The 25,217-nt window shown below is 42.9% G+C and overlaps 1 protein-coding gene across 1 annotated transcript; it reads left to right on the plus strand.

Moving 5' to 3' along the window:
• Positions 1–1,843: 1,843 nt before the first annotated feature.
• On the plus strand, positions 1,844–24,467 carry ZBTB8B (zinc finger and BTB domain containing 8B). Its single transcript, XM_006176207.3, has 5 exons — positions 1,844–1,881; positions 5,417–5,892; positions 10,628–11,655; positions 19,787–19,965; positions 22,978–24,467. The coding sequence occupies exons 2-5, from the start codon at positions 5,831–5,833 to the stop codon at positions 23,293–23,295; spliced, it is 1,587 nt and encodes a 528-aa protein (XP_006176269.2). The 5' UTR covers positions 1,844–1,881; positions 5,417–5,830; the 3' UTR covers positions 23,296–24,467.
• Positions 24,468–25,217: the final 750 nt, after the last annotated feature.

Raw genomic sequence — 25,217 nt, forward strand, 5'->3', positions numbered from 1 at the left:
TGTTGAGTTGCAAGTGTTATTTATATATTCTGAAACCTTATCAGAGATTGATTTGCAAATATTCTCTCCAATTCTATAGGTTGCTTTCACATTCTTGATAAAACAAAAATTTTTAATCCTTTGAAGTCCAAATTATCTATTTTTTCTTCTGTTGCTTGGATTTTTTGTTGTCAAATCTAATAAACCATTACCAAATTTGAGGTCATGAAGATTGACCCCTATGTTTTTTTCTGAGGGTTTTATAGTTTTAGATCTTATATTTAAGTCATTGATCCATTTTAGTTAATGTTTGCATGTGGAGTGAGGTAGGGATCCAGCTTCATTCTTCTGCGCATAGTTATCCAGTTGTTCCAGTACCATTTGTTGAAAAGACTACTCTTTCCCTATTGGCCTTGGCTCTCTTGCTGAAAGTCAATTGGTCACAGATGTTTGAATTCATTTCTGGACTCTCAGTTTTATTCCATTGGTATGTGTGTCTACCCTTATACCAGGACCACACTGTTCTGATTACTGTAGCTTCATAGTGAGTTTTGAAATCAGAAAGTCAGAGTTCTCCAACTTTATTTTTCTTTTTCAATATTGTTTTGGCTATTCATGCAATTCTACATGAATTTGAGCATTAGCTTTTCTATTTCTACACAAAGGCCATGGAGGTTTTTTTTGTAGCATTTTTTTATCGAGTTATAGTCATTTTACAATGCTGTCTCAAATTTCAGTGTAGAGCACAATTTTTCAGTTATACATGAACATACATATATTCATTGTCACATTTTTTTTTTGCTGTGAGCTACCACAAGATCTTGTATATATTTCCCTGTGCTATACCGTATAATCTTGTTTATCTATTCTACATATGCCTGTCAGAATCTACAAATTTTGAACTCCCAGTCTATCCCTTCCCACCCCCCTCCCTGGAGTTTTAATAGAGATTGTGTTGAATCTATAGTTTTTGGGGGGGTTTTTTGGGTGGGGAGAATTGTTATCCTAATGATATTAAGTCTTCTAATCTGTAAACATGGAATGTCTTTCCATTTATTTAGGTCTTCTTTAATTTCAGCAATGTTTGATAGTTTTCAGTATACAAGTTTTTCCCCTCCCTGATTACATTTATTCTTAGGTATTTTATTCTTTTGGATGCTATTATAAATAGAATTGTTTTCTTAGTTTTCTCTTCAGATTGTTCATTGCTGGTATATAGAATCAAAACTGATTTTTGCTTGTCATCCATGCTTTCTTTAAACATACTAACTGATGCCCACAGCGTGTGGGACGCTCATGGCTAGTGGGCTACGCTCTAGTATCCTCTGTCAATGCTGATCCCACCAGCTGAGATATGCTTACCAATATTCATTTCCCACTTTCTTTCTTACTAACACAACCCTGAGACAGCAGTACTCCCAGCTAAGAAATTACATTCTCTAGTCTCCCTTGCAGATAGGAGTGGCCACATGACTACATTCTGGCTAACAAAACTTAAGTAGGAATTACTGGGTAAGGCTTCCAGGAAAACTTTACAAGGTGAGCTAACTCAGTTAGTATATGTCTCTTGCTCCTTTACATTCCCCTTCTTCCTTCCTGGAGCTTGGCTTTAATGACTGGAGTTCCAGCAGTTATCCTATGACCCAAGGGAATCTTGAATATGAAAGCTGTGCGCTAGATGACACACAGGATAACAAAAAGAACCTGAGTCCCTGATGATTTCCTGAACTACACAGGCCTGGCTGCCTACCTCTGGACTTCTCATTTTACTAGAAAAATTAAATCCAGAATTTAAGTTATAGGTTTTTCAGGTCTCTATTACATACAATTCCTACTTTAATCAGAATTTCATATCTGTTGCTGCAGGAAATGGAACCTAACGGAGATGGATTCAGGGAGAAGGTAAGTTCTTCTGGGGGCAATGAGGAAACAGATTTTTGGAGACTGGAAAACAGGTGACTTTTAAAATATAGAAGTATAATATTTATTCCCAATATTGCCTGTCTTATCTTGGAAAGCAGATCATAAGCTGGCTGAGGCAGTAGCTTTAGGGGCAGTGGTATGAAAATGCAGATTGTTGGGGTGTGCTGGCTCCTTCTTGCTACATTTAGCAAAGTCCTTTGATAGAAAGAGGAACTCACAGTAGAGCCAGCCAGTTTGCAAGAAGAGATGATTGGAGCATAGCTTTACTAAGGAAGGAACTCTGCCTAAAGCCTGCAATCTAAATTGACTAGAACCCCATAATTTTGTCCCTCGTGCAGCTGAAAAAGCCATCTGCTTCTGTATCCCAAATTGGACAAGTTAATAGTGATGGCAGCAAAGTGCTTACTTTGGAAGGAGATAAGACTGTGGCTCCCAGACTTTTTAAAAGCACTTTTCACCTGCCAGCCCTCAGGAATGAGCTCATATATTGTTTCTATGGCAGTGGCCATTAAGTTAAGAGAGAGGTTGATAGGCAGAGATCAGAAGTCAGCAATAAGGAGCCAACAATTCTGGAGGAGCATTTTGGCTATAGTTGTTTACATATGGAAACAAGTTTACAGGAAGCAAAGAGACTAAAGCCCTACTACATTTTTGAGGGATTGTATTTGAGGCCATTCCAGGGTCCCAAAATCCACACCGCCAGGAAGTGGGCTCTGCTGGTTTATCAATCAGGATCCAATCAGGAGGCAGAAAATATATCAATTCTTTTAAGAGAGAGAGTTTAATATAAATAATTGTTAAGCAGATGATAGAGAACCACAAAGGCAAAAAAGACAAACTAAAGTATCACAAAGAGAGTAACTGCAAGAAATAACTACCACCCCTACCTACCGCTGGGGCATCGTAGGGGAGGGGGTGGAATCACTTCAATTTAGAAGTTCAATTTAGGAACTAGGTTGGCAAGATTTCACAAAGAAAAACACTGGATGCCAGTTAAATCTGAATTTCAAATAAACGATGAATTATTTTATATGTAAATATGTCCCAAATATCGCAGGGGACATACGTGTACTAAAAAATTATTCGTAGTTCATCTGAAATTCAGATTTAACTCGTGTCCAGTGTTTTTCTTTGTGAAATCTGGCAACCCTAGCTGGAACCCAGATCTCTGAGAAGAGGCTGCTTGAAGTGACTGGTGTTTCTGAGGGAGGCACAATGAAATAGATTCTATGATTGTCAGAAAAGTACAAACCAAAATCAATCACTGCTACTGGAACAAACTGTAGCTGCCAGAGTGAAAAATCATTGCCAAGGTGATGATGGGGGAACAGGAAGTAGACAGGAAGAAGGATATCCCTTCAACCTCTTCCAGAATTGCTATCTCCCTCGGGTATTCCATATTGGCAGGTGGCAAAAAGGAACTGTGGTTTTCTGAGTCTCAGCCCCAGCATCACAAAGTGGAGCCTAGAGGGTGGATTTGGAGCTGAGAGACAATAGATTAATAACCAGAACAGCTGGGTAGCTGCCAAGAAGGACATTTTCTCCAATGTCCACCTCAGATGTGGACACAGAAAACAACAGACTAAGAAGATTCTTCCAGAGAAGAGATCCAGGGGCTGGCTGGCTGGTGGACTCAAGAATTTACAATACTGACTGGGCAGGGAATCCTCACAGTTTCTGCTCCAGAGGTTTTAACAATTGCCATGGACAATTTCCATGACTTCTGCAGGTTTCCTGTATTTTTCTTTACCATTGTAGAGTGGGAGTAGATGATAGGCAGATAATGTTTTCCACATCTGGACTTGATAGAGAAGACTGCACATCACACAGAGACTTTGAGTAAGATGCAGTAACTGGATAGAACTTTAGATGGTCTGTTAGGGAGGACATGAACATGTTTGATGTTTGGGAAGAAGAATGAGTGTGGATGTGGGTATCCAAAGAAGTGGACTGTGCAGAGATGGAGTAATTACCATCCTACACAAGTTCCTCTGGAGAAGGAATAGAGTGGGAACATTCTCCAATGAGTTTTGTGTTCTCACTAAGACAGGTGTTGACAGGGGCTGGCCACAGTAAATGCAGAGATTATGCTGGAAAGAATATGATTGTCACTGTTTTTAACCTCAGCACTGTGGCAGATTCTACGATCACCGTCTCATCAGTGGCCCCTGTAATAGGCAACACACATCCCAAATCCTGGGGCACCAGCATTGTTGCTGCTCATTAAGAGACTGAGCATCAGAAGCTTTTGCTCATTGCCAGGGCTGCCTGAACGCTGACTTGGAGAGGTTTTGTTGGTGGTCTTTTCCTGACCTCAGAGCATGCTCAGACTTGCCAGGGTAGCTACAGGTACATTATATTTGCAATTATTCCAGTCCCTCCTGCTCTGTGGAGAAATATAGATGGTCTTAGTGAAGGGTTATAGCCTTTCCCCATCTTTCCAAAACAGAAATCAAATCTAGTTAATGTATACAATTTGGTAGTTGGGTATGTCCATATAGGTTCCATGGCCTTGAACATGCAGCTGTGGTTGTCACTGAGATCACACAGGTTGCATGCCCATTAAGCTGGTCTGCCTGTCATCCACCACCTCACCCCAGGGGCCATCTTCTTGTTTCTGTTTTAGAGCCTTTGTACTAGCTCTTCCTCTCCCTGAAATGCTCCCCTGTTTAAGCTTAGCATGGTTCATTCCTCCTAATTAGGGTATCAGCTGAAATGTCACCAAAGAAGAGAGGCCATTCCTGACCCTCAACCTAGCCTAGCCACCGAATCATTCTTTGTTGCTTCAGCACCCTGTTTTCTTTGCCATGCACTTCATCTGTTTCCTTTTTTAAGTTATCTATTGGCCATCTCTCCCTGTTACAGGTTGAATTGTGTCCAGCCACTCCCCACCCCCACCACCGTCCCAATTCCTGTGTTGAAGTCCTAACCCTCAGTACCTCAGAAGGTGACCTTATTTGGAAATAGGATTGCTGCAGATGTAATTAGTTAAGATGAGGTTGTACTGGAGTAGAGTGAACCTCTAATCCAATATGACTAGTGTCCTTATAAAAAAGGGGAAATCTGGGCACAGGGATGTATTCAGGGAGAACACTATGTGAGCATGAAGAAGACCATCTACAAGTCAAGGAGAGAGGCCTGAAATGGATTCTTCCTTCATGGCCCTCAAAAGAACCAAACTCGCCTTCACCTTGATTTCGGACTTCTAGTCTCCAGAATTGTGAGACAATAAGTTTCTGTTGTTTAAACCAGTTTGTGGTACTTTGTTACAGCAGCCCCAACAAACGCACCCCCCGCCCCCATTAGAACTAAACTCTCTGAGAGCGGTAATCTGGTTTGTCTATTTTACAGCTGCCCCAAAACGTGCCTATACGGTTACTTAGCAACATGTACATAGTGCTGTTTAACAGTTTCACTTGTGTATATAAACTTGAAAGCCTTTCAGTGGAAGAGTCTGTTGCGGGTGCTCAAGAAAAACCTGTTGAGTAGATTAAATCTTTTCTCTCATTTCCAGAATTTTTTGCGGAGAGTGCCCGCGGACTGACAGGTCGGAGCTCTTATTCTCCAGGCTGTATTCATATGCACAACGTGCTTTTAGCTCTCCGAACAAAGAGACCGACACTTCGCAGGTCCCTCAAGTGGGACTCCCAAGACCGAACCAAGCTCCAGCCTTTTGCAAACTCTGGTCCTTGCTCCTTTTGGCATCTTGGTACTTGTAGTTTTGTCCACTATATTTTTGCCCGAAAAATGAACAGTGAGACCACAACTCCCATCACCACGCGAGCATTAGAGCCTTCAGAGCGCATCATCCTAAGGGGGCGCCGGCGCCATTGACCAACCTGCTGGCCAAAGGGCCCGCCTTCCTGAACCCAGACACACCTATGATTGGTCAGCCACCCAGCTTCTCACCGGAGGGGGCGACAGGTGAATGAAAGGGGGGCGTGTCGGTGAGCATAGCTCGGCGGCGGAGCGGCTGGAACCCGCTGGAAGGTGAGAGCCGAGAAGCGGGCTCAAGCTACCGCTTTCATTGACGTGTGGAGGATTTGGGGCGCCCGGAGAGTGGGGCAGCGGGCAGGGATGCCCGTCTCGGTCGGCTTCCCTCGGACCTCCCAGCCCTGGCGACTCCCTAGATCCCAGGGGGAACCCGCGCTGGATGACTGACCACCTCCCTCCCCTCCGACGTGGGGAGGGGCGGCGCGGCGGCAGGTCTGCCTCCTTCTCTGGCACTGGGCTGCCCCCACCCCCGGCGTCGTCCAGCTCGTGGTTTGGGCGCGCTCTTTCTGATGGTACCAGTGCGCGAGGATTCGGCCGGGCTGGGGCAGTGGACATCGCAGCGATGGTCACTTTTTCCGCGGGAGGCCACGGGAGGGGCAAGGCCTTGATTCCCACCCTCGGGGGCCAAAAAACGTGTCTAGCAACGGGTTCTGGTGATCTCTGCAGGGTGGTCTGGCTCCCGACGGGGGAGATTCCCTTGCTTTTCGAGCAGTTTGGCAAGTGAATCAAAGATGCATTTGACCCTGAAATACTTTCTACAGAAGCAGAAATTCTTCAGAGTCGTTCCCCTCCACTCTGTGCACTGGGGAAAGGAGTGACATCTCCAACCCTTCTCACAGTGTCCTGGAGGTTTCAGGGAGTCAGATTGGCATAGTGGTTAGGGATGTCAGATTTGGACTCAAACCGGTGTCAGTTCCAATCCCAGCTTGAGCATGTTACCTGTAGATTTGAACCTCAATTTCCTCCTCTGAAAAAGAAGATGTAATGATTTTGTCTACCACACTGGATTATTGTGAAGTTAAAAGTAATTGATGCTTCTAAAGTACTTTTTACAGTGCTTGCTGAGGAGTAGTGCTCAGAAAAGTCTAACAATTGATGAGCAGATTTTCATTATTCTCCTGTTGGTGAGACTAGAGGAATATTGTTGGAAAGAGTTTGTGGGTGGAATTCAGAGCTTATTTTGGTGCTGCAACGAAGACAGTCCTGTGATCCCCTCAGGGGAACGTGGGAATTTGTTGCAGGTGGTAGTGTTGGCATCTGCCCTCTCCTGGAGGACATGCACTGTACTTCGTTCATTTTTCTACTCCTGGCATCTTCCTTGTGTCAGGCATTGCATATAGCCAGTAACTGTTGAATTGAATTGGAACTGTTGGGAAGGTTGGGAGGGTCTCTGCCAGAGAGTGGATAAATGTACTTCTGGGAGCAGTATACCCCGAGAGCTTCTTTCAGAGAGAAGTGGTGATCCTTAGCATCTCTCGGGATGCAGAGCACTGAACACATGTGGGATTGATGTGAATAAATATTTCCACGTGTGCCAAATGCAGGATTGGAGAAAGGTTTGAAAAATGTATGTGGATAGGCTTTTGTAAAACCAGGAAATGTTTATATGACCCAGTAGAATCTAGAATGTTTGTAGAGAGAAAACCCCAGGAAATGGGTTTTGGGTAGTATTGGTGGAAAGGTGCACTTCCAGTGAAAAATGCCAGTGCCCTGGGAGGAGGCCCTGTAGATAAGAGCATTCTACAAGTTAAGAAGTATTGTACCTACTTAGTATTTATCTCCCTGATTTTCCAACTCCTTATCCCTCTGTCCCATCTTCCTTTTTCTTCTTTGCTGCAAAGGAAAGAAAAAAAAAAGCCAATATGTGTGCACAGTAAAAGATCCTAACAGTACAGAAAAGTTATAAGTGAAAAGTGAAGGTCTTTCCACACACCCTTTCCCCTTGTCCCTCTCCTCAAAGATATCTGTTGTTAACTCTTGCTTATATAACCTTCAAAAAGAATTCTTACATATACCAGCAGAAGTGTATACACAGATGGGATCATACTGTACAGTTTGTTTTGCATCTTGCCTTTTTTCCGTAATATATCTTGGTGACCTTTTCACACAAAGACACATAACTCTAGCTCATTAAAAGCATGATTGCATAGTATTCCACTGTGTGAATGTAGCTCATTGATTTAACTTATTTCCTACTGGTGGACATTCAGATTATTTCCTACTTTTGTGCTAGTACAAAAACCTGGTGTGATGAACATCTCTGAACTTATGATTTGATATACTTTTGGGAATACATCCAAAAGAGTAAGTTTTTAGCAATGAAATTTGGGGGCAAAAGATGTGTACATTTGAAATTTTGATAAATATTGCCAAATTCCCCTTTAAAATGGTGTTCCAAATTACCTTTCCACCAACAGTGATTATTATTACGTTGAAAAATGTGATTTTACCAGTCTGATAGATTTTCTTTCAGTTCTGAGGAAGAATAGGATGTAGTATTTAAATGTAGTATCCTCCTTTATCTTGTTTTTCCTTAATATTTTGATTGTCAAATGCAGTGGCAGGAATGCTTTGCTGGAGCAGTTGGAAGCAGTGAGAGTGACAGTGAAACCTTACCTTAGTCTTATGAGAATGCTTAGTGTTGATTTATTTGGGAAGCGTAGAAATTTTCAGATATCTGACAGTTCTCTTCCTTTCTGAACCAAAATGTTAATTTTAACTACTTTGGATGAAAAAAGTCCCAAAATTATAACTTCCATGAGTTTAAATTGAATATAAGAATCATCTTCATGATTTAGGCCCATCAATTATATCCCTGGGCTATAATTTAGTGATGTCCTTAGGCCATTTTGAATATGTAAGAGCATTTAATATCCTTAGCTAAGTGGCCTCAGGCTAATATTTTGAAAAAATTTCTAGGTCTAATTTTTATAACTTTTTTTTTTTACCTTTTCCTGGCTGTCAGTTCTCATTTTTAAGTTTGTCACTTTGCTTGCTTATAGAAGCTCCTCTACTTTTTTCCTAATTGGTTCTCTAGTTCCTAAACTTAATGCATCACTTGTTATAAATATGTATAAAGTAGATGTAAATTGCCATTTAATAAGGTTATTGTTGGTCTTTTATAAGTAAAGTCTATTCAGTTAGCTCTTAGGCCTTGAGGGATCTATTTTGCCAGTGAAAAGACTCTTTCTGCGGGGAGGAGGTGCTTCATTTCTGGTTGGATGAGGTAGTTGTGTTCCATTTGTAGAAAGGAAGGGTGCTGAAGAGTTGTTAGATGTGCTTGGCAGCTTTAACCAGGCCTTTTGGGATTCCAGTAGGTGGAGATGATGTAGGAACTTCTCTGAGCTCAGTAGGTCAATAAGTAAAAGGGTAAGTTGATGGATGGCTATACGGTTTGTGTGATGGGACAAGATGGAGGAGAGAGCTCAGGGAAGAAGGTCAGCATCTGTCTTCCTCACTAGTAGAAGGATTTTAAACTTTATTTATACTTGTTCTACTCAGCAGCTTGTAAGAAAGGAGTATTCCTTTGTATTTAGCAAACCTGCTTTGTCCAAAACACTCTGCCTGGTGCTGTGGGGGAAGTTAAATCAAATAAGGCATGGCATATGCCTTCAAAAGGCTTTTAATTCCCTGACAGAGAAGGGCCAGAACATAAAAATACAGAGGAGAGAACCAAGGGTTGTGGAGTCAATGAGTTAGAAGTCTCTCAGTTACAAGATATAGAAAATCCAACTCAGACCAGCTAAAGCAAAAAGGGACTTAATTGGCATTTGGCACAGCATGAGCTGGGGCTCAGATGGTGTCCCTGGGTTCCATCTGTTGCTCCTGCCTGAGCTGGACTGTCATCCTTGTTAGACTGGTTCCCATTGTGATGTGGCAGCAGCATCCTCACATCCCACATGCCCACAGAGCAGAGAGTGCGCTTTTTTGGAACCCCCAGCAAATGTTTCATTGCTTTTCATTGGCTCTGACCATGTACATGGCCATTTCTGAGCCAATCACTGTGGTCAGAGGGTGAGCTATGTTGATGGTTTTCTCCTGTGTGACATCTTACACATCTGGAGCCTGGAGATGGTGCCAGCTTTATGCAAAGCACATTGGGCACAGATGGGACAAGGATGATTCCACCAAAGCCAAACAGAGCACTAAAACCATAAGAATGGAGAATGCATGCTGGCTAGCCCAGGCATCCACCAAATGTTTCCACAAACTTATGGTAATAGGTGTGAGCTGAGACCGTACGGGTCAGTCTCTAAGTTCTGTACTGGGACATTGGAGACTGAACTGTAATTCTTAGATTCAGGTATTATCTCTGTTTTGAGCCTTGAAGAAAGTAGAATGTAATTCCTAAGAGCATGAACTCTGGAGGTTAACCAACCTAGTTTTGAGTCTTGTTTCTGTTATGGCTGGATCATTTCCTATACTCTCTAAGTCTCATGAGTACAGTATTAGTAAGTACAACATTTTAAGTATAATATTAGTACTTACAATACAAAAAAAGGAGACTAGCTAAAGGAAAAGAAGACCCTATATCTTCTTAGGAACTATTTCTTCTCTGTCAGTGTATTAGTAATTTTTCATAATTGGCATCTTTCTCTAAACAGAAGGATATTTACACAATATTTTACAATGCCTCCTTTAACATTACAATCCATGGAGAGTACAAGTAAGTACTAATATTTTTATAAAAATATTTATAATATTTTTATAAAAATTCATTGAAGGAACCCATGTAAAACACTAAGTACTGTGCTTATATACGGTTAGCTATAGTTGTTTTTGAACAGTTAACCCAGTTAGACAACTTTTGATTTTTGTTAGATCCCAAACAGCTCATATTATAGACATTATTGAACCAGGGTTTTTAGAAGAATTAAAAGGGAAAAAAAATGAACATTTTATTTGTAAGGTGGGGATAAGTGAATTAACCGAAAAAAAAAAATCTTGGCAGAGATCCACAGTACTCCCGCGTGGCAGCAGCTGGTGGAGAAATGGAGATGCAATCCTATTATGCCAAGCTCTTGGGGGAGTTGAATGAACAGCGACAGAGGGATTTTTTCTGTGACTGCAGCATCATTGTGGAAGGGCGGATCTTCAAGGCCCACAGAAACATCTTGTTTGCCAACAGTGGCTACTTCCGAGCCCTGCTCATTCACTATATCCAGGACAGCGGGCGGCACAGCACCGCCTCCTTGGACATTGTCACCTCCGACGCCTTCTCCACCATCTTAGACTTCCTCTATTCTGGGAAACTGGATTTGTGTGGGGAGAACGTGATTGAAGTTATGTCGGCTGCCAGCTACCTGCAGATGAACGACGTGGTGAACTTCTGCAAGACGTACATCAGATCATCCCTTGACATCTGCCGAAAGATGGAGAAGGAGGCTGCTGTGGCCGCAGCAGTGGCGGCGGCAGCGGCTGCGGCGGCGGCAGCGGCTGCAGCAGCGGCTCATCAGGTGGACAGTGGAAGCCCCAATTCAGGCAGGGAAGGGACTTCCTGTGATATCAAGAGCTTGGTCTCTCCAGCTGAGGGGGAAGAGAGTATGGACAGTCCAACAGAGTCCTCCTGTGGTGACTGCAGAGGCTGCCACCCTCTGGAACTGGTGGCGAAAGACAGCCAGGGCAGTGGCTCAGGGGACAGTGACCTCCTGATCCTGCCCAAACAGATAGAGCCCAAGGTGGAGTTCAATGCCGACGAAGTGGAGGTGGAGGCTGGGGGACAGCTGCAGAAGTATGCTGCCCCACTGAGCCTGGCCCACGTAGAGGAGGCTTTGCCCAGTGGCCCGGCTGTTGACTTGGCTTATAGTAACCACCACGTGAAGCAATTCCTGGAGGCACTCCTGCGCAACAGTGCCATCCAGAGCAAAGAGGATGCGGACAATCACTTTCCTCGCAGTTTGGAGGGAAGGCCAGATGGTGTGGGCGTAGCCATGAGTTCCATGATGGATGCGCAGACTGACTGGTATGGAGAGGACTCAGGTGAGCTCCATGAGCATCCATCATCTTTGCCTGTCATTTAGCTTGTGTGCCTTATGGTCTCCCGCCATCATCCTCATCATCGTCATAGTCACTACCATCATCACTGCTGCCACCATTATCACCACATTATCGCTGCCACCACTGCCAATAGGTATTAATTGAGTACCTGCTGTGTGCAGGGCATTGCCTCTTCCTCTATGTTTGTCTTTTACCTCTACAACTAGAGTATAAGCATGCTGAGTGCAGTTTGGGGACATGGAAAGAACCCGTTCTCTTCTACTAACTAGCAGGGGGACCTTGGTTAAGGTCCCCTTCTTTGAACCCATTTTGTTCAGAAGATTATCACCCTCACTTTGCCTTTCTCACAGGGTTGAGGACCAAATGAAAAGGTCCTCACCTATGATAACATGTTCTATTCTCCTTTGTGTCAACCATGGTTACTGACACGTGTAGACACTCAGGTAACATGTCATACTTGATGGTGTCATCTACTTGAGAATATTTTAGAGTTGGATTTGGTGTCCTGAGAGCAGATTTCTTATGTTATTTGGTAGGTTTTTGTGTTTTAAGAGAAGTTAGTTGTTTGCCTGAACAATTCTGAGAGATGAGTTAAAGTGGTTAACTCTTCTTAACAAATGAGATGATTGTGTTGTAAATTGTTTTGTAGGCGATAGAAATAGACTTGGCTGTCACCTTACTGGTGACAGTACCCTATGGCTTCTAGAATCTCAAGCCAAGAAATTAATGAGTCACATTTCTAATTCACCGTTCAGTATTGAGCAGTGAAACTCGATCACGTTAAGGGAAGATCAGCTGCTTTTATTCACTACTAAATAGCTGTCTTGAGACTTTTTTTTTAAACAGGAGAAAATCAAACAAAAGTTTAATAACATATACATATAGGAGAGACCCAGGAAAACTGAAACTGTCTTGAGACTTTTTTTGTTGTTGTTTTGTTTTTTGAGGGGAAGTAATTAGGTTTATTTATTTATTTATTTAATGGATGTAATGAACCCAGGACCTCGTGCATGCTAAGCACGCACTCTACCTGAGCTATTCCCTCCCCCGAGACTTTTTAATTTCACTTAAAAAAAAAAACAAAACAAGAATGCTCTGATTGTCTGATTAAAACCTGAAAAACTTGAAAATACTGTTTCTGGTCCTCAGAGACAATGGCTTAACCAGCATTTACAAGGTAGTGGCTGTTTTCAGTGAACACAGTATGGGAACTTGTTCGAATCTAATTCCCATGTGTATAGAAGCACTTCACTGACTGTGTCTGCCATTTTCCATCCATTAGATCCTCATAATGCCCCGTGAACTTGGCAGAGGATGTGTGGAGAAACTGAGACCCAGAGGGTTTAGTGCATTTCTTAAGAATGCAGAGGGTGGGGTAGCTCAGTGGTAGAGTGCATGCTTGACATGTACAAGGTCCTGGGTTCAATCCCCAGTGCCTCCATTGAAAATTTAAAAAAAAAAGTTAAAAAAAAAAAGAATGCCGAACTGGTGAGTGACACAGCTAAAGCCAGAAACTCGGGCTGGCTTCACTTCACTCATAAAGCAAAGTGCGAAGGCAGCACAAGCGGGTAGAGGATTTCAGTACATTGGTTTCATCTCTCAACCCCCTGCCTATAAGCCCAAGTACCAAGAAATAGTAATTGAGCTCTACACCACTTTCACCCAAGTCCATCTGTCAGTCTATAAAGCCAGTTTTCCAACTACAGGGGCCTGTGATAGCAGGGCAGCCACCCTGGCCACTGGTCATGCTGTTGTCTGCCAGGTTTTGGTTCCATTCACATGGCTCTAGGGTAAATTTATTACAAGTGCCAAGGCACAGAGTAGGACTGATTTGTTTGGTCATTCATTTATTTGCTCAAGTATTTGAGCACCTTGCTTGTGAAGATACAGAGATAAATCAAGGCATAGATCCAGCTCTCAAAGAACTGAGGGGGTTCTTAGAGGAGCGAAGACGTGAAAATAGCACCACATGGTAAAAAGGTATTAGGGCTGGAAGACAGATGGAGGTGTGAGTTTCACAGCAGTCCAAAAGCAGAACTGGCTTCCTACTGGTAGATTAGAGAGGCTTCATGAAAGTGGCATCTGAGTACTCACTACTATATATAAAATAAACAACAGGCACTTACTATATAATACAGGGAACTAGACCCAATATTTTGTAATAACTATAATGGAAAAGAATCTGAAAGAGAATGTATATGTGTGTATGTATATATATCTGAATCACTTCGTTGCATACCTGAAACTAACACAATGTGGTAAATTAATTATTATATTTAAATTTTAAAAAATGTGGCATCTGAGGTTAAGAAGAGAAGACAGAGGGAGAAACTGGAATCAGATCATGGAAAACTTTAAATGCTAAGAGGTGAGGTGCTATCTGTAGGCACAGAGGAATTTTTGGTAGATTCTGAGTTTGGGAGTGGACGAGAGAGATTAATTTGGCTTTAGCACAAGATGGTGCAGAGATGGGCGGCCAGGGCAGGGAGATGGTCGGGAGGCTGTCATCATAGTTCTGGATTCACGTTGCTCATCCCTGACATTAGTAGCCACTATCAGAGCATATGGACCTCTTATAATCTCTGTTCCCCTGGACCTCCCAACCCCAGCTCTTCCCATCACTTCTTGAAAAGTTTTTTATGTTGGCCACCTCCACTATTTTACTCCCCATTCTTTTCTCAGCCCACTGTGGTCTGGCTCCCACCCCCACCTCCCACCCACTCCTGAAACCGCTGTTATGAGGTCAGCTCTACATTTCCAGAGCTGATCCAATGAATGATTTTTAGGTATTACCTTAATTGACCTCTCTTGGTAGTTAACTCTGATCTTTCTTTCTTGAAATACTTTCTTCCCCTGGCTTCTGACACCAGAAGTACCCACTGCTCTTACCTCTGCCCGTTCCTTCCCAGCCTTATCATGGGGTCGTTAAGTATCAGTGTGTCAGCATTCCACCATTGCCTTGCTTCTTTAACATCTTATCATTTCTGTTCATTCATTTCTTTGACAGAAATTTGTTGAGCACTTACTATATGTCAGGTACTGTTCATCACAGTGAACAAAAGATAGTCCTTGTCCACACAGAGCTGACACTCTAGTGTAGGGAGCCGGACAATAAACAAACAAATACATGTATAGTATGAAGAAGAGCTGGAGCAGGGGAATGGTTGGTAGAGAGAGGAGGGCTGCTGTTTTATTTAATGTTGACCAGGAAGGTCTTTCTAACAAGTTGTCTTTAAGCGGAAACCTTGAGTAAGACCACAAACTGTACAGTTATCAGGGAGAACATTCCAGGCAGAGGGAAGAGCAAGATGCAAAGGCCCAGGTGTGGGATCACACTTGGCGAGTGAACAAAAGGAACAGAAGGATGCTGGTGTGGCTGGAATGGAGTCAGATGGTGATGGTTGGATGGATTCAAAGTGCAACCAGAACACAGCTGTGTATTTTTTTTCCCAATGATGTTAGCTTGCCTTGTTTCACCTACACAATAGGCAGAGAGTTATATTTAACTAGATGAATGCGGATAGAGGGAGATAGTGGACCAAGGCAGTTGAAGGTGTATGCGAAGGAGTGATTTCATTGATGGACTATAGGCACTAAATTGGGGAAAGAGGGGAATGAGGATCGAGGAGGGGAAGGGCAGTAAAATGATGATATAGTCTATGGCTGGGGCATCCCAGTGGAGAAGGAACACTATGGGGGTAAGCTGGAAGGATGCAAGATGGTGATTGGAAAGTGGGGTGTTTGAAATGTGGGTTATGGAGTGAATACAGTTATTGGCAATATCTAGGTATGGGGCCATGATTCTCATCCCTCTCTCTACATTAGACAGGGAAGGGTGCTTTAAAAATATGATGCCTGGGCCCCACCTTATCCATTTGCTTGGGACGGGGATTGGACATCAGTATTGTTTTTAATTTTAAGCTTCCCAGGTTATTCTAATATGCAGGCAGAACTGAGAGCTCTTTGTGTAGGATTGGATGGCTGAGGTGGAGTGGAGGACAAGGTCTGTGGAAGAAAGGAAGTCAAGGAACAGAGAGGTCAGGGTGTTGGAAGGGTCATTTTCAATTCATATCAAGAATTATGCCAGGTGTCGTGCCTGGAGGCAAGGTGATCAAACCTCCAAGGAATGAGCAGACGACTGGGGGCTCCTGGATGACTAACCGGGGTGAGTAGCAGTATCATCTGGTGGTATGAGCTTCAAAAGATCTTTGGGTTTTTAAGGAAGGAGGAAGGGACAGTGGTCTGGAGATGACAGTGAAGTACCCTTCTCTGTCCAGGGTGTCAATGGCAATGAGATAAGGGAAGCAGGGTGCTTGCGGGACAGCCAGGCCTCAGTTAAAACAACCACTCCAGTCTGCTGAGGACTCTCTAAACTATCTTCTTCCCTTCTTTCTCTGAGCTCCACATTTATCTGTCTGACCCAGCTATTGCCCCCATGGATGCTCTGAGCCTGCCTCAAACATCATAAAATCCAAACTGACCTCCTCATTCATCCTGTACCTGGTTTTCCTCCCAAGTTCCCTGCCTCGTTTATTCCACCATCTCCTACCAAGTCAGCTAACCCAGAATCAGTGTCATTTAGAAACTTCTCCTTCCCTGCTCTCTCCTCCCCAGTGTGGTCATCGACTACTGTTAATTTTACTTCTCAAACCTATCTCCTCCTCCCTACCTCCACAGCCATGGCTTTAATTCATGTTATCACTCACCCCCTCCTACCTGGACTTCCTGCCTTTAATCTTGCCTCTCTTAAATCCTTCCCCTGCATTATCCCCAGAGGGGTCCTTTAAAATTCAAGTCTCATCATGTACCTTCCCTGCTTAAAACCCTAGATGGTTAGAGAACACAGTCCAAGTTCCTTAACATGTCAACATCACAAAGGCAGGGATTTTTGGTGTCTTTTCTATCCACTGCTGTAGCCACAGGGCCTAGAACACAACCTGACACAGAGTAGGTACCCAGTATGAATTTGTTGAATAAATGCATGAATGTGACCTTTACAAGGAAGATCTTGCCTTTTTTTTTCATTCCTTATTCTTCTCCACTCTGCTTTATATTCCATATTCTCATTTACCTCTGTGCCTAAGCATGTTTTGTTCCTCTGCCTGAGACACCTTTCTGTTTCTTGAACTCCCAGTAACTCCTATTCATCCTTTAAAACCTTGCTTGGGGGTAGGGTATAGCTCAGTGGTAGAGTGTGTTCTTAGCATGCACAAGGTCCTGGGTTCAATCCCCAGTACCTCCATTTAAAAAAATAAATAACCTAATTATCTCCCCCTTAAAATTAATTAATTAAAAACAAAAACAAACTTTGCTCAAAGGTCACTTCTCCTGTGAAACCTTCTCTGAACTCCAAGAGAGAATTCATTACTTTCTTGTGTGCATTTCTCCATCACTTTGAACCTTGCATGTGTGACGTTATATTGTATAAATTTGTTTACATATCTTTCTCTCCTGCTAGACATAACTTCTTGAGTGAGGAAACAGGTGTCTTGGTAAAGATGAACCTTGACATAGAGCCTCGTGTGTAACAGGCATTCAAGTGAGCTGTTGTTTTGGGAGAATCTGATTATAAGAGAGGAAGGAAAGTGTTGCAATAATTCATACTTTTCTGATGGGGAAATAGTCAACAGTTGTTTTTTTCCAGGGATTAACACTGGACCCATTTTACTTAATGTTTTTGCAGATAATCGAGAAGAAGGTTATAGTATAGTGCCAGGCTGATGGGGATAAATCATGGGAAGAGGCCATGGTGCCAAAGGAGTGAGCATCTCAGCACCAATGTGATCAGTGAGAAATAAACAATCCAACATGTGTGTCCAGTGCTGAGCCATGAGCTCCCTCTTTTATTCTGGGAAGCAGATTTCGGAGTCACTATAGATTATGCAAAATGTTAGATATCATCAGGGTGGGAACTAGAAACTAAAGAGAAAAATCCCCACCCTTACATGGGGATGTTGGGTTCTCACTGTCAATTCAGCTTGCCATACTTTTGGCAGCACCTCTGGAAAGGTAAAGCCCAGTTAGGTGTCCTGAGAAGGTCCAGGAGAAAAGGAGTTACTCCAGTATTGAGAGAGACCCCAAGAGCCTGGTCAGCTTGATCAGGAAAGAAACACCGAGGCAATAATGATGGTGACAAAAATGGCTGACATTTATGAGAGCTGACTATGTACCAGCTGCTGTGCTGTAGACATTACCCCATTTCATTCTTACCACAATCCTATTGTTATGGAAACGACAGGCCAGCCAAGAAACAAACACCACTCGGAGGGCTGGAGTACTCAGATGTATTATGCCGGTGGGCTCAGAGGGCTTCTGCTCTGAAGCTCTGAGCACCTCCAAGACGTGCACGTGAGGTTTTATAGAGTTAAGTACGAGCTTGGGGTATTCGGCCAATAGGCATGGAACAGCTTTAGCAGCATCATTATCACAAAAGTGGAGGCAGGGAGGCAGCAAACCAACATCCCAAAGCCAGATATATCTCTTTGAAAATCCAGCTGGCTAGCAAAAAAAACATGAACAGGGAATCAGCAAACCAACACTAATTAACTTAGATTTACGAGTTAGTCCGGCAGAACTCAGATCAGTATTCCGATACTTAGATTTGTGAGTTATCTTGTTAGCCCAACCTGGCTTTTCTTGTTAGCCCAGCCCGGCTTTTCTTTCACATTCTTAGACTTGTGAGTTATCTTGTTAGCCCATCCCAACTTTTCCTTCACACTATGAGGTGGGAACTATCATCCCTATTTTACAGATGAGTAAGGTAAAGCACAGAGAAGTCAAGTGAGATGTCCAAGGTCACACAGCTAGTAAGTGGTAGAGCCAGGACTTGAACCCAGGTTTCTGTGCCTGGAAAGCTTGAATTACTAGTGCCTTCATATAAGATATGATGTAATCAAAGTCCGTAAAATCCTGAAGGGCATGGAGAGAGGAGACAAATCTTGGAACATGGCCAAAGGGTAACTCAGGAAACTTGAAAGGATCAGTTTCTGTACATGTGAGTGATAATCATGTTGTCACCTTAGTGGTTGTATGAACAAGGTGAAAAAATAAAAGAATTGGAAAAAGATTTCAGTGACTTTTTAGATATTTGATGATTTCAGATATATAGAGTTAATATGAATTCCGAACAATGTAGGGTCTGCATCAGAGCAAACCTCTTCTAGACATGCCTGGAAGCTATTCCTAGGAGCTACTGTCAAAGAAATCATGAATCCTGGTCCATCCATCATAACAGAGTTTTTTCAAACATTTGAGAGTCATGAGGTCAATTCAGGAGGTCTGTATTAGTCAACTCAAGCAGCCATAATAGAATACCCCAGACTAAGTAGCTTCAACAACAGAAATTTGTTTTCTCACGGTTTTGGAGGCTCAGAGTGCAAGATCAAGGTGCCAGCAGGGTTGGTTTCCAGCGAGAGCTCTTTTCCTGGCTTGCAGACGACTGTCTTCTTGCTGGTCCTCACATGAAATTTCCTCTGCACAAGTAGGGAGAGAAAACCATCTCTGGTATCACTTCCTCTTCTTATAAGGACAGCAGTCCTATCAGATTGAGCTCTACCCTTACGGCTTCATTTAACCTTCATTAGCTCCTTAAAAACCCTGTCTTTATTTTTTTTTTTATTTGTAAACTTTTTTTTTTAATTAAAAGCCCTGTCTTTAAATATAGTCACATTGGAGGTTATGGCTTCAATGTATGAATTTGGGGGGGATGCAATTCAGTCTATAACAGGGTCTCCTAAAATGAAATCAAGGAGAACAGACATTATCAGAGTGAGTATTATTTGGGGAAGCTTTTCAAGTTATCCACATGCAGGTATGTGTGTTGTAAGGTTGTAATGTAAGCTATGTTTCTAACTGTGAACCACAGAGAAGTTTGAAAGCTGATGCTCTACAGCATTCCTTGCAGCCTTATATCAGAAGCCCGCTTTCTCCTCTGGCTGATTGGGAGCCAGGCAGAGTTGGAATCTTCAGACATTGTCTTGCTGTAGCTGCTGGTAGTTGGGGTCCTTCCTCTCCATCTGGGCGGGTGGAATCCCCCTACTCTGGATCCCACCCATCGGAGGGTGGTGTTGCTGCTGCGTACAGTCCAGCTAAATCAATCCATTTGGTTCCCTAGGTGATGTGCTGGTGGTGCCCATCAAGCTGCACAAGTGTCCTTTCTGCCCCTACACTGCCAAACAGAAGGGCATCCTTAAGCGGCACATCCGCTCACACACAGGGGAGCGGCCCTACCCCTGTGAGACTTGTGGCAAGAGGTTCACTCGACAGGAGCATCTGCGGAGCCACGCGCTCAGCGTAAGTGTGGGAGCCGGCAGTCTTCTCAGGAGAGCCAGGGTGGTTCATGACATTTGTCTAATGTAAGGGTAAAGCCAGCCTGTCTTTCATTTCTCTGTCCACTGAGGTATTTTCAGAGAATTTAAAATATGTATTTCCACTACAAAGTTACAGCTGGGTTGGTAGCACTTAGAGAGAATTAAAATTTATATGGTAACAGACTAGTCTGCTTAGGAGGAAAGTGAAGAAAGTTCAGATCCTAGTCAGGGATGGCTGTCAAAAGGTAGAGAACATTGGGGCTTAGATAGGGGATTGTGAGTCTGTTCCCTCTGGTATGATGCCAAAGATAAGCTGCATCCTCAATTTCCCACCCAACCCGGGGTGAGGAAGAGGTATGCTGCTCATGTATATAGAGCTATTTGTGGGCAGCAATGAGGACCCCTATCCAAGGGGATCTCCCCTCCTGCTGGCTGCCGCCTAAGTGTCTGTCTCCCATGTGAGCGGGTGATTGCCACCTGCTAAAAAGCATTCAGGCCATTTAGAAAGGCATTGCATTTAAGATCATCTTTGAGCAAGGCAATCCAGTCTTTGGAAAATCCAACATAAAAAATAGTTTGGACTTCAAAGGATGCTGTCAAGAATGTGAAAAGACAAGCCATAGAATGGGAGAAAATCTTGGTGAATCATTTATGTGCTAAGGATCAAATAATGAGAATACATAAAGAACTCTTACAATTCAACAATAAAAAGACAAGTAGCCCAATTAAACAATGGATGTGATAGACATTTCTCCAAAGAAGATAAACAAAAGGCCAATAAGCAAATGAAAAGCTACTCAGCATCATTAGGAAAATGCAAATCAAGGCCACAATGAAATGCCAGTTCACACCTACTAGGACTGCTATAATCAAAAAACAGAAAATAACAAAGTGTTGGCGAGGATGTGGAGAAACTGGAAACCTCATACATTGCTGGTGGGAATGTAAAATGGTGCAGTCATTGTGGAGAACAGTTTGGCAATTCCTCAAAAGGTTAAGCATAAAATTACCCTTAGGACCCAACAGTTTTACATGTGGGTATGTACCCAAGAGAACTGAACACATACATTCACACAAAAAGTTGTACACAGATGTTCACAGCAGCATGATTCATATTAAGCAAAAAAGTGGAAACAACCCAAATGTCCATCAATTGATGAATGAATAAACAAAATATGGTACATCCATATGATGAACTATTATTTAGCCTTAAAATGAAATGAAGTCCTGATACATGCTACAGCATGGGTTAACCTTGAAAGAATTATGCTACATGAAAGATGCCAGTCACAAAAGGCCACCTGTTATGTGATTCCATTTATATGAAATGTACAAAGTGGGCAGAGACCCATGGAGATAGGGAGTGGATTAGTTGTTACCAGTGGCTCGGGGCATGTGGGAATGGGAGAGGCATGACTGTAAATGGGCAGAGACTTTCTTTATGGAGTCATGAAAATGTTCTAGAATTAGACGGTGGTGATGGTTGTACAACCTGATAAGTATACTAAAGAGAACTGAATTGTATACTTTAAAAGGGTGAACTTTATGGTATGTGAATTATGGTTTTGAAAGAATCCAGATTTAAGATAAGTACCAGGTTACTGACTGCCTCAGCTGTCAGGGCTGGCCCCAGCACACTTGTCTGAGAATGGCCTTATCCCAGAGTCTTAAGTTTTTGTTTGTTTGTCTTTTTTCCCCCCCAAATTATATCTCCAGTCCATCTTGGCAGCAAGAGGTCCCTGGGTGCCTCTAAGATGTTTCATTGGTTGGAATCCTCATTCCCTCTATTTTTCCACTTTGTACTAGGTCCAGTCTACTGCAGCCCAAAGAGGTGGTAGTCAAAGGCCCCAATGGGGTGCAAGGGTCACATGCACACTCAGGTTGGCTCAAGTATTGGGGGTTTAGCATAGGAGGCCCAGAAGATGAGAAGCAGGGACATTGGTCAGGATGTAATGGCAAGTCCAGCAACCTGGGTATCATTTTTGGCCCTTCTCCTGCATCAGCCTCTCTCTGTCTCTGCCTCTTGTCTGTATCCTGTATCCAGAACTCTCTAAAAGAGAGGCTCTGATTGGTTCACAGACCCACTTTTGGCTAGAGTTCCTGAAGAGTGCACACATTAGAAAGACAGTTCCTTATACAGAGGGGACCCCTGGAGCTGCTGCCCTCACAAGGAGCTGCATGGGGTAGAAGATCAGGTTTTTTCTAGTATGCAAAGCTCTTTTCATAAGTAAGGAATGCATTTGTCAGTGAAAAAGTCAAAGGTGAAGCATCTGCTGGCATGTTTGGGGAATACACTGTCCGGCAAATCTACCTTCTTAATAACTAAACAAACCAAGGCACATAAGTAACCATGCCTAAAATCCTGATTGGTTCACTGAGTACCCTTTATGTGCCAGACACTAGGGTATAGTAACAAATGTGACAGAGGACAGAGAACATGAATGAGGATCGTCCCTGACCTCTTGGAGCATATCATCTAGTGAATTTTACCGATGATTTGTTAGAAATAAAACAAAGAAGTGGGGAGGGTATAGCTCAGTGGTAGAGCACGTGCTTAGCATGCACAAGGTCCTGAGTTCATTACCCAGTAGTTCCAGCAAAAATAAATAAACCTAATTCTCCACCCCCCTCTAAATAAATAAATAAATAAATAAATAGTTAAAAAAAAAAGTTAAAAAAAAAGGAAGAAGCATAGGTGAGACTATACCACTGGGGGATCTAATCTGGCCTGGAACATCAGAGAAGACTTCCTTGAAAGGCATTAGTAAGGGGGAAAAGGGTGGCAATGGGAAGGATGGCGCACGTTCCACGCATGTCTGATGGCCCTGGAGTGGAAAGGACCTTGGTGAGGCTGAGGCTGTGGCAGAGAGAGCAAGCGGGAGGATGGTGAGAAATGAGGCTGGAGGCTCTGCCAGGGGCCATGTTGCATGGGGCCTTGAAGGCCATGGCTCAGTCCATTTTCTGTGACATTTACTGCGTCTGCTTGCGATTTTAGGTCCATAGATCCAACCGTCCAATCATCTGCAAGGGCTGCAGAAGAACCTTCACGAGTCACCTGTCGCCAGGGCTACGGCGCTTTGGGCTGTGTGACAGCTGCACCTGCATTGCAGACACACACGACGATGATGACGAATCGATGCCCATCAACCTCAGCCTGGTGGAGGCTTCATCCGAGAGCCAGGAAAAGAGCGACACAGACAATGACTGGCCAGTCTATGTGGAATCTGGTGAGGAAAACGAGCCCACCAGAGATGATTCTAGAGATAGACCCCAAATTCGGCCCAACCTGTCAGGTCGAGAGACGCTTACATAGCGGTCAGTTGGTGGAGAAGAATGTTTAGAATCTGTTCTTGTTAATTATGATTGAAAGCCACCCTTCATCCAGTTTTGTGGGACCTTGAGAGGACATCTTTTCACAGCTAATTATTTGCATTTCTGTTAGACTACATGGTGGAGGTTGGATTTTGTGACTGAAAGGATTAATGACTTTTTAGTGTGGTGCCCCTGGTTTGCGAAGGCTTTCTGAGTGAATCAAGGTCGTCCCTGGGGCCTCCCGTTTTTCCTGCTGTGCCACAAAGGCTGGTTTGGAGAAAGATAAGAAAATCTCCATGCTTGTTTTCACAGTGTCTCAATTCTCTGCATTCGTGTCATCAGCCCCTTTCTCTGAAAAGGTGGGCAAGAATATATTAAGTTTTGAGATCAGCCTTACCTCAGCCAAGCCTCTCCTAATGAATTCCATACTTTACTTTTCTTGGGAAGTATTAAGGAGAAAGCTTCACTGATATAAGGCAGGCAGGGCCATCTGGCTATATGACTGTAAAAGGAACTTTCTAAATCTAAGGTTGCAATTTTAAAGGCTGGGGGTGATTTATGTGCAGACAAGCATGGAAATGAGCTGAAATGCTCCTTATGTCACTCTGACTTGCCCTGTTGAATTAAATTTTAAGTTTACCCTAGGAAGGGAGCCTGTGAGCCCAGGTCTTGGTGGTTTCCCTGTCTGGCTTGGTATTTGACAATTCTGCACACACAAAATAGTCTGTTTTATGGTCATGAAAGAAGTCATTTGGGCAACACTAAAAATGCTCCCCTGCATTTTCTAGCCATTTCCAAGAGCCACTGCTGTGTACCCTGGAAATGGACCCCCGTTGACATTCTTTTACTTTGTTTATGAGTAAAACTTTAATTGGAGGGAAAGGGTAAGCCTGTATAAGTGAGTTGTATTTCTAAATTGTTTACCTTTTAAAAGATCCTCTGAAAGGCAAGGGGAAGTTAGGAGAAGAACAAGTTTTAAAACCAGTCTGCTTTTCACCCACTTTGCAGCCATACAATTATTCTAACAAGAGACTACTTCTTTAAAGGGCTAAAAAGCTGGAAATATAAGGATTAAAGATATTTAAGTCACTTAAATGATTTTGTCTTATGTTAAAATATCCAAAATGGATTTTAAAAAACCCCTTTTTCTTCCTTTAGTTTTAACTATAATTGAATTTCGAAAGGTGGTTAAAAAATCACTTTCCTTTCTGCCTCTTGAACCAAAAGAGATAATCAAAAACATTAAAAATTGGCTTGTAAATAAATGTTAGTCATTGAAGAGTTCAGAAGATGTTTACACTGTACATTTCAATAGAAGTTAAAACCCTAGGATGGCTCTGCTCAAACTGTGGCCAGAGACAGCTGCTGTTCTGTGAATTCTTTGATCCTAATCCACACAGTAGGACCATACATTAGTCTACAGTAGATTGGAAATTTAAAAACCGGTCTTTTCCCAGAGATAGTTTGAAAATTGTTGTTCTAGATCAAGAGTTACACATTGAAAGTTAGCAAGGACCAGAAACACTTTTTTTACCAGAAATTAAAATATTAGTGTTGCTTTAAAAGAGGGACCTTAGCAAAAGGGAAACCTAAATGGAGGTGTAGAAGATACACTTTGCAAGGAGTCGTGTCTGATATTTTGGCTATCTCTGTTTAAAGTATTTCTGATGTTTTAATATGACTTTTCTACCTCACAGTTCAACTCTCTGCCTACTTTCTCTGGCAGAGCAATGATCTTCTCTGGCGACTCCATGACCTATTCATATCACTGGGTGCAAAGTGAAAAATGTTACATTAGAGGGAGAAGGTATAGCTCAGTGGTAGAGTGGGTGCTTAGCATGCACGAGGTCCTGGGTTCAATCCCCAGTGCCTCCATTAAAAAAAAAGTTACATTAGAGATTTCATTCTAAGACAGTGATTTTC

Source organism: Camelus ferus, chromosome 13, assembly GCF_009834535.1.
Source record: "Camelus ferus isolate YT-003-E chromosome 13, BCGSAC_Cfer_1.0, whole genome shotgun sequence".
NCBI lineage: Eukaryota > Metazoa > Chordata > Mammalia > Artiodactyla > Camelidae > Camelus > Camelus ferus.

Coding starts and splice junctions, on each gene's coding strand:
- ZBTB8B (XM_006176207.3), top strand. CDS start 5,831: ATGAAAGGGGGGCGTGTCGGTGAGCATAGCTCGGCGGCGGAGCGGCTG. Junction 5,893..10,627: donor CGGCTGGAACCCGCTGGAAG/GTGAGAGCCGAG, acceptor AAATCTTGGCAG/AGATCCACAGTACTCCCGCG. Junction 11,656..19,786: donor CTGGTATGGAGAGGACTCAG/GTGAGCTCCATG, acceptor TTGGTTCCCTAG/GTGATGTGCTGGTGGTGCCC.